This window comes from Triticum dicoccoides, chromosome 6B, assembly GCF_002162155.2.
Source record: "Triticum dicoccoides isolate Atlit2015 ecotype Zavitan chromosome 6B, WEW_v2.0, whole genome shotgun sequence".
NCBI lineage: Eukaryota > Viridiplantae > Streptophyta > Magnoliopsida > Poales > Poaceae > Triticum > Triticum dicoccoides.
The window spans coordinates 485031816-485040733 of record NC_041391.1 but is presented as its reverse complement, the minus strand read 5'-3'; the positions used below and the strand labels follow the sequence as shown (position 1 = coordinate 485040733).

Below are 8918 nucleotides of genomic sequence, written 5' to 3'. Positions count from 1 at the left end.
GCCGCCGAATATGGGCACGAGGAACCAAACGAGCTCCGTTTAAAGATGAGTTTTACGTTTCATGTAATAATATGGATTTGAGGTGTCCGGTCGTAGAATCAAATATTTAATGCATGACCGGTCACTGTCTGCTGATGCCGGTGGGTGCGTCCACGAGTGTTTGAGAGGTCGAATTTGCCAGTCTGGATGTAGATGCTCTAACCCGCACCCAAACACGACGGGTGGCATGGTGAGAAATTTTTTTACGCCAATTGTCATCAGCTTTACAATGGATGGTTCAGATCGTTTACGACCTCTGGATAGAACGTGGGCCTACATGCAGCGGCACTGCCCCTCCAACAAAAAGGATAACGTTCTTCCCCAATCCTCCCCCGCCCCCGTCCGGCACCTCTCTCGCTTCTTCCTCCGGCCCATGCGACGGCACTGACATCTTTGCCCGCCTGACCTTTCGATGGCCGCCGCCGCCACCGCCGCCGCCGCGACCGGCACACTTCTTCCCCACGCACTATTAAATCACCGCTCGCCTCCGCCGCCGCAGCTCCTCGCGCTGTCCTCCTCCTTCCGCCGCCTCTCCTTATCCACCTCCCATCGCCGGAACACCCATTTAGTCGCCCACGCAGACGCCGGCGCCGCAGAGCCGGAGCCCGCGACCGAGCCTGCTCCTGAGGGCGAGCCTGTCGCTGCCTCTGCTGACTCCGAGGAGGGGGAGGCGGAGGGGGCTGTCGCATTGGCGGAGGAAGAGGAGGAGCCGGCGCCGAGGCCCAAGCCGATTAAGTTCGGTGAGATCATCGGGGTAAGCATCACTTCCCCATACATTGCCTCTTCGGTTTGTAGAAATGCAAGCCGCAAGTCAAGTTTGGCGAAATTGTTGGCGGTGGAGAAATGCAGGTAGCGAAGCAGCCAGTAGGCCATGGAGGGGTACCATTTCTTAGCTTAATATACAAAATTGTAATCTCGATATGAATAGTTTTGAGTTTTCTGTTGAGTTGCTAGAAGCGTAGTCTCTTGAGCACCATCGCATTAGGTTGTACTAACATATATTGTGAATTTAGCAACGAAAAGGATAACTGTTTTTTCTCGCTTAGGGTTCAGATAGGAGAAGATATGGCTTGCTAAATAAGTTTCATGATTGCATTAGCATGGGTGGATGGAATTTGGTGGTTCCTTGGGTTTCTGTATACTTATACTTGTTACATTCAAGACCATTTTGGTCTTTTGGAGCGCTTGACGTGTGATATACTATTCCCTGAATTATTTGGTACCATAGATTCTGAACAAGCAGTTCATCGAGGAGGCTGAGAAGGTGAAAGTGCTTCCGGATTTGAAGCCCGGTGACATTATCGAGCTTAGAATGGTGAGACTGTTCGCTACTCTTGAATGTGGTTTTATATTCTTATTTGGGGGTTATTGATGTCCTAAGCAATGTTGTTGCAGCAACGTCCAAACAAGAGGAGATTGTCTCTCTTTAAGGGTATAATCATTGCAAAGCACAAATCTGGTGTTCACACCACGATCCGCGTCAGGAGGATTATTGCCGGTGTTGGAGTTGAAATTACATTCCCCATGTAAGTTGAGTTTACTTAATTTACCGAGTTTTTCAATTTAATGTGGATACCATCACATGTATCAAATAGTGACAGTGAGTTTTGTATTGAATCTATATTGCAAAACATTTATGTGTATCTTTTGTTCGCTTTAACTACAAGAAATTTGGACTATGCACATGTCTTTCTACGGCATACTAACCTTAGTCAATCAACATGTGTATATGAAACTTTTGAGGTCGTTGGCCTTCACATACTTGCTCTCAGGTACTTTAGCTTTTCTAATGTCCACCTTAAAATTGGTTGAATTGCTATTTATATCAATTTTACAATGAACTGAGCGCCGAAGATGCTTTTGTCATGATTAATAACTCATGATCTGTTTGGTCTAAGATACTAGTGCGTAGGTTAATTTGGAATTTCCCTTTGAATGTTTGAAAGGTGTGAAACATTATTGCTCAAAATGCATTACTTACGTCTGTTCGGAAGAGGCAAATTTACAAAACCAGTTAACTGACGCAACTTGGAATTTTCTATGAAGGATTGGACAGCTATCAAGTAGGAGTTGAATCATTCAATTAATCGCCGATATAGTCCTTTCGTACTTAAACAGCTCATTGCGGAATTCTGTTTGGCTTTGGATTAATCGCCGATACAGTGTTTGGCTTTTGCTGACATTGTTGCATTATCATGAATGTGAAACTTTGGATTAAGCAAGTACCTTTTCCGTTACACTTATTCTACTCACTACTCAGATAGGGTTATCCAACTTCAAATGCTCTCATTTCTGCAAATAAAATAGAAGAATCTATTTGCAATATGATTCACTTTGCATATTGCTGCTGTTGAAAGTGTTTATTTGCACGCATCTTTTCGTGGTAACGTGAAAACAGCTGGCCCATCGTCTCATGTGTAAAAACTGAAATCATATGGGCAGTGGCCCTTTATTTGTGCTAAATATCATGTTTTGCTTTTCGTGCACCCGGAAATAGAAATGCTTGAAGACCAAACACTGTCCAGACTCTGCTACTGCTCAGAATCCCTGCAACAAAATTGATACTTACTGAGCCTATACATTCCATTGCAGATACTCACCAAGGATCAAGGAGATCAAAGTAATCAGACACAAGAAGGTGAGGAGGGCAAAGTTGTACTACCTGAAGTACAAGCTTCCCCGTTTCTCAACCTTCAAGTGAGATTAGACACGCAGCTTCTCACACTAGCATGTCGATTTCTCCTTGGCAAACGAGTTTCCACAATCTTATTCAGATCTGTGCATCCACTGTAATGATCTCTGAACCTCGAGCCGCATAATCTTACATCTTTTTTTCGATTGGCATATATTTCGTCTTGTGGGGGAGGAGTGTACTTGTGAGTGTATAAAATTCCTGCCAGCGCTCCGGTATGAATATGATGATGTTTATTGCGCCCTTTCCCAGCTACCCACCGGAGTCCCAACTGTTGGTTAACAGTACGTAACGCTGCTGTTATGAAAGAACAGTGGTTATGAAATAGTAGGTCTGGGCTCTTATGTACTCCTATATAATGAAGAAGGGTTGAAGTTTTCTGCAGTACCACTGGTTGGTTTGATGGCGAGTCATATCGTAGTATCAATTTTCTCTCCGGCTTAGGAAACTTTGCATCCAGGGGTTACACGACATTGGGTGTCTATGTGCCCGTGGCATTGCTGGCCCTGGAAACTCACATTGCTTGCTCACTCCAGAAACACAATAAAAGTTTCACTCAGTTTGCAAATCTGTATGACATGGAAGCTTCAGGCCATGCTAGGTGTACTTTTTATTTACTTTTTTTTATGAAGAAGTGAGTTATCTATAATTTTATTACTGGAGCATCCACATCCAAGTTTGAGCCTAAGTCTAGCCCTTAAGCTAAGAAGAAAGATTAGCTCTTGTTTTATTAAAGCAAGCAATAACTGGGTCCTACGTTGTTGATGTTCTCGTGTCTTATCCGTAATGGCGAAAATGATTGAAAACCTCGTCAGCTACTGCTAGCAATTTTTGTTGGGTAGGGCGCCTACCGTGAGTACAATAAGAGCAACAAATACTGCAATTATTTGTCGAGAAGAGTACCGAACGAAAGGGCAAATTATTATAATCAGACAAGAATATCCTTCGGATCCCCTTTTTGTACTTCTTAATTAATGTGCAATGTAGGAGTATAATCACTACGGCCTTTTACGTTTTCTCGGTGGGCAAAGGCAAGTATGGCAACATGATCTCACTATCTCTCTTACGCTCGAATTTTTCTGGTGATTTACTACATTATTATTAAACATGTAGGAAAAATGTACTGTATAGATTTGTTTGAGAGAGCAAGCAATTCATCGCCAGTGCATTTGGGTAAAAAAAGGTGCTCCCAAAACATGATAAAAAATCACCTGCCAAGTGGCCTTGACAAGAACACACGGAATAAAGTAGTAGCATATAAATCACCAACCACCAAAAAAAAAAGATTAGATAAAGGAATAGTGCTGTTCACTCGCGGAAAAAAAGGGGGGAGAGGAAAACGCAAACTGCCAGCCACGGGCCCAAGAAGTGAGTGCTGCCCCGTCAATGTCGCCGGGAAGCCAAGAAAGGCAAAGCGAACCCATTCATTTCTGTCTTTCTTCCTCCCCTCCACCCTCCCTCCTTCCTCATTTCTCCCCCGAATCGCTGCTCGTCGTTGATTTTCGCCTCGGCCGGGCTCCTGCCGTCCTCGACAGAAAGGTTGGGACGATCCTCCTCTGAACCAGCAGAAACCACCTCCTCCTATGTCTCTTCCAATGCAGACGATTCACGAGTGCCGTGGTTCCTTCCCCGTTTCTCTCATCAGGTTCAGGTGTCGCAATGGTGGGAGGAGCGCTGATCTCGGTCTACCCGGACGACCTCACCTTCCTCTGTAAGTTGTTCTTGAGATTTTCTCCGCATTCTGCAAAATAAAAAACCCTCCGTGGTTTTCTCTACGTTGGTTGAACTGAATTCTTGTGCGTAGTCGAGCTGGACAAGCCGTGCTACTGCAATCTCAAGGTGGTGAACAACAGCGAGCACCATGTCGCCTTCAAGGTTCGTGCCATTTCCATTCCACGGCGCAGGACGGACTCTGGTTTTCCGCTGTGCGTCTCGGTGAAGCTCTTGAAGAAGATCGAGGTTCAGGTTTGATCAGAATATGTTCATTTGCATTCAGGTCAAGACGACGTCTCCGAGGAAGTACTTCGTCCGGCCGAACGCCAGCGTCGTCCAGCCGTGGGATTCTTGCACGATAACAAGTAAGCATGCATGCATAGATACATACATGCTCCAGGATTCTTTATTTGGTTCTGATGTGTGCGCATCTGCCTTCTTGTTTTGGGTTATAGTTACCCTACAGTCGCAGAAAGAGTACCCTCCAGATATGCAATCCAAGGATAAATTCTTGATTCAGAGCACCAGGGTGGCTGCCAGCACCGACATGGACGAAATCCCCCCTGACACAGTGAGCACTAATAAAACTCATAATCACTGGTTTCTATGATCTAGCGGCGCATTGTCCTTAGAATGAAATTATTGGCATTCCACCAACTATATCTCACCTTTATATGTATCCCTCAGTTCAACAAGGAGGCTGATAAGGTGATTGAGGAAATGAAGCTCAAGGTTGTCTACACATTGCCCAGTGGAAGCTCAGACGACTCTGGTGTCACATCTTCAGCAAATAGGAGCTTCAAGCAGGGTGGCGACGATCTCTCGGTGAGATTGGCTAGCTCTATCATCTAAGTAGGAGACATATGTTGGATCTGCTAATAAAAATTTATTACAAAGGCTAACTGTATTTCACATGTTTATGCTTTACCTTGCAGATGCTGAAGAATGCAAGCATTGAAGAGGTAACGCGCTCTATCCAAACAGAAATTTCACATGTTTATTTAGAAACCTGACCAAAAAAACTGCTAGCAAAGACATTTCCCCTGATGGAGAAAGAATTATTCTACCATTTAGACTTGACAGGCTTGAAGTCTCTACCAAACTCTGTAATATTGCGCTGCGCACTTCCAAAAAATATACATTAGGTTCATCTTAGGATCTTTTTGCAGTACGTTTTTGCACTGAGGTAGTTGCTATAGTCTTGCAAATACTATTTCTCTCTTAGATTCTTAAATGCAGAAGCAAATACACACTACATTTTCTTATATAAAATTGTGAAAAGAGCAAATATGGAAGCAGGACAATGTTCAAGCATCATTAAATCATTGTTGAAATCAACATAAAGTTGATCGAGCGTGAGAAAAGGTACCTATACTTCCAGGCCGGTGTCATGATTGAGGTAGGAAGGGATGCCCAGAAGCCCACGAGCATGTTGCCCTATGTACATAGTTAATTGTGCAATGGGACCAGAATTTGGAATTTTTTACCCACTTTTGTTCATCTGGACCAGAGTATCTTCCTTTATCCTGATTGACATATTCCAACTCAAACTTTTTTCCAAAAATCATGATTCTAAAGTGTGCCCTGGATGAGATATGCTCACTATGCAGCAATTAACTTTTATGATCAAGCTGTTACTAATAAAAAAACATATTATGCGAACCTTTTGTCCTTTTTACTCAGTAAATTGTTCCTTTCCTTTTATCCAGATCCAGACAATACAGCGTCTGAAGGACGAAAGGGATAACAATCTTCAGCAAAATCAGCAAATGCAACGTGAACTGGTGCTGTATATTGACATTTTCACGCTCCATGTCGTTTCTACTCACTGTTTTAGTTCAGTTCAGATCCTAGTTTGACTAATCATATTAACATCAGGATTTTGATGCTTTTGCTTGCTTCTCACTGTTTGAATCCATAATTAAATATGTAAAAGGCAGATAATGATGAATGTTATGTTATAAAAAAGTATTACTTTTGAGCAAATGCAAAAGAATATGTTGGTCCTTGATGAGTAACAAGTTTTTTGTTTTGCAATGTGTCATTAATCACATTTTATTTTTATAAATATAAAAATTTGGCCTGATTACCATTTTTCCCTTGCCGTAAATCTTTGTGGATGTTTTAGCAAAAACAAAGTCAAAGCATATATTATTTTGTCCTTTGTCCTACTAGATCATTTATTTATCGAGAGGACACAGACTAAGAGCTGGACCTTGGGAATGGAAAACCAAATCACTATGGCGTTAGCTCAATTTTGGAGTGAAACTAGATTGCCAAAGGGTAGTGGGCCAGTTAAATCAGACTTGATACTATGGATATGCCATGGTGTCTACTGTTTCGTTCTTTTTCTGCCAGCAGTTAATATGGTCGCTTTAGACGCTGATATAACAGAAAATGAACAGAAATGTGAGGTGCCACCTGCCAATCATGCTAAGTTTATTTCCATATTTTTATTACTTTTGACTCTAAAATGTAGATTGGCGGTTGATATCGAAGTACTAAACCTAGGTTAACTTCTGCATGAAATGCTGATTGCCTACATATACATCCTCGCTTATATTGGATTTATCCCTAAATATAAAAAAATTAACATTTCAGGACATGCTGAGGAGGCGTAGAAGCCGCAAAGGCGATGCTGGTTTCTCTTTGACCTTTGCTGCTTTTGCTGGGATCATAGGTCTCCTGGTTGGGCTCTTGATGAGCCTCATCTTCTCTTCCCCACCAGCGACTGCTTAGATGCCAAGATTGAAGCCTAGAGTAACAGTATTCAGCTCAGTTTCCAGATGCTTGGAGAGAAAGATTAAAAGTTATATTACTCTAGTCTCAACTATCATTCTTTGTTCTTTGCATTGTAGGTATACATGCCTTATCACAACGGGCTTGCAATGTTTAGCCCGTGTTTGCTTCGTCTTCCATTTTGTATTTATATTCCTCTACTGTGTATTTTTCTGTATAATTAGTTTGGCATATATCAGGAAGACAAATGTATGCATTCACCTATTAGAAATGTAAAGGCTGAAAAGGAAGTATGTGTTATCAATCCTAGTGACCCTGTTTCAAAATGTAGGACGTATTTTGTTCGTAGACTTTGATCAATAGTGTGTAATTTGTTTTATACAAAAATTGATAGAAATTCGTGTTCAAAACATTTTTTCTTATATTTTCCAAGTCATAACAATTACAGAATATAATATACAAAATTTACGGTCAAAATACGAACTTAGAAAACCAAAATATGCCACATATCTCTGAATTGGGGGAGTAGCTTTAAGAAACATGTTTGAAAATCTAATGAACTAGCTGACGCATGGACCATTCTTATGTTTAGAGCCTCATTTATTTAGTGGATTATAAAACATGGGAATAGGAAAAACTTAGGACTTTAATATCATGAGATGGAAAACACAAAATATGCAACTAAAGTTGCTTGATCACACCACAAGAACAATGCACAAATTACTTTGAAGAATTAGGTGTTCGCTATAGTTGTTATAGAAACATAGAAATGCTTCCATGAGATTGTACTCGTTCAAAAAATTCTTTTGAATTACATGCAAACTAGTTTATAGGAAAACTGAAAGACCCTAAAAATACATTCCTCTAAATTTCCTATTCAACAAAGAAACGCTTGGTTATTATTATGCTCATGACGGTATTAGATTGCAGTTGGCTCCTCTAAAATAAGGGCTTGCAAAAAGATCTCGATTGCACTTCTCGAGCTAGAGTTTGCTTTTGAGAAGATTTCTTGCCTTTTCTTCTTTCAAATTTCTATTTCTAAGTCATGTGAGAAATAATAATTTCTATGTCGACCAATTTGCACATCATGAAGCATGCATGTGTTTATTTAGAGTGATCTAAAAGATCTTATATTACTTTACAGAGGGAGTACATGACTGTCGTCCTAGAAATAAAAGTGTGGATTAGAGATAATCTTTTTCCTTTTGTAGAATAGGAAGTGCATAGGCATAATGCCCCCATACTGAGTACTGCCTGGTACTCCCAAGTCCGGAAACATCTCCCTATAAGTCGTGATCTATCATGTCACAAAATTTTAAATTTCAACCCAACTCACATACTATAACGCAAAAAGTATAGATATAGCTATAAATAGAAACTGAATTGACTTTTTTTTCTTCTGTGAATTCGCCCACTAACATTAATGGCATTATTCTACCTTTTTTTTTTCTCTCAAGAGTTTTGATTTAGAATGGTGACATAATCAATGCCCTAGGCGGAATTATAGGGAATCCCAACCCCAACCATGTCTGTTTGGATTTATTAGCCCTCCTTGTATTTTGGGTTAAACTTTGACATTCAATTGAATTACCAAAAAATAATTTATATACCACAAAAATAGTATCATTGAAAACTTATGTTTAATATGAATGAATCCAATAAGCTTTATGCCATACAATTTATATTTTGTTTGTCAAATTTATGATCAAACTTGAGCGCAAAATACAAAGGGACA

The 8918-nt window shown here is 40.8% G+C and overlaps 2 protein-coding genes and 1 long non-coding RNA gene across 4 annotated transcripts; 2 read left to right on the top strand and 1 right to left on the bottom strand.

Moving 5' to 3' along the window:
* Positions 1-352: 352 nt before the first annotated feature.
* On the top strand, positions 353-2986 carry LOC119323063 (50S ribosomal protein L19, chloroplastic-like). Its single transcript, XM_037596643.1, has 4 exons — positions 353-793; positions 1268-1354; positions 1435-1565; positions 2632-2986. The coding sequence occupies exons 1-4, from the start codon at positions 452-454 to the stop codon at positions 2738-2740; spliced, it is 669 nt and encodes a 222-aa protein (XP_037452540.1). The 5' UTR covers positions 353-451; the 3' UTR covers positions 2741-2986.
* Positions 2987-3899: 913 nt separating this feature from the next.
* LOC119323064 lies at positions 3900-7047 on the bottom strand. Its single transcript, XR_005156086.1, has 2 exons — positions 5113-7047; positions 3900-5007 (listed from the first exon to the last, which is right to left on the bottom strand). It is a non-coding gene; the product is annotated as an uncharacterized LOC119323064 (long non-coding RNA).
* On the top strand, positions 4142-7487 carry LOC119323062 (vesicle-associated protein 2-1-like). Of its 2 annotated transcripts, XM_037596640.1 has the most exons (9): positions 4142-4270; positions 4377-4442; positions 4536-4606; positions 4728-4809; positions 4900-5015; positions 5132-5269; positions 5380-5406; positions 6154-6228; positions 7046-7487. In XM_037596640.1, the coding sequence occupies exons 2-9, from the start codon at positions 4391-4393 to the stop codon at positions 7181-7183; spliced, it is 699 nt and encodes a 232-aa protein (XP_037452537.1). In that variant the 5' UTR covers positions 4142-4270; positions 4377-4390; the 3' UTR covers positions 7184-7487. The 2 variants fall into 2 exon arrangements, with proteins under 2 accessions (XP_037452537.1, XP_037452538.1); XM_037596641.1 differs by lacking the exon at positions 4142-4270 and having other exon boundaries at positions 4358-4442.
* Positions 7488-8918: the final 1431 nt, after the last annotated feature.

Bases quoted from the DNA above. Each gene is read 5' to 3' on its own strand.
- LOC119323062 (XM_037596640.1), top strand. From the start codon at position 4,391: ATGGTGGGAGGAGCGCTGATCTCGGTCTACCCGGACGACCTCACCTTC. The intron at 4,443-4,535 runs GTAAGTTGTTCT...TCTTGTGCGTAG, and splicing joins GGACGACCTCACCTTCCTCT to TCGAGCTGGACAAGCCGTGC. The intron at 5,407-6,153 runs GTAACGCGCTCT...CCTTTTATCCAG, and splicing joins AGAATGCAAGCATTGAAGAG to ATCCAGACAATACAGCGTCT.
- LOC119323063 (XM_037596643.1), top strand. From the start codon at position 452: ATGGCCGCCGCCGCCACCGCCGCCGCCGCGACCGGCACACTTCTTCCC. The intron at 794-1,267 runs GTAAGCATCACT...TTGGTACCATAG, and splicing joins AGTTCGGTGAGATCATCGGG to ATTCTGAACAAGCAGTTCAT. The intron at 1,566-2,631 runs GTAAGTTGAGTT...ATTCCATTGCAG, and splicing joins GTTGAAATTACATTCCCCAT to ATACTCACCAAGGATCAAGG.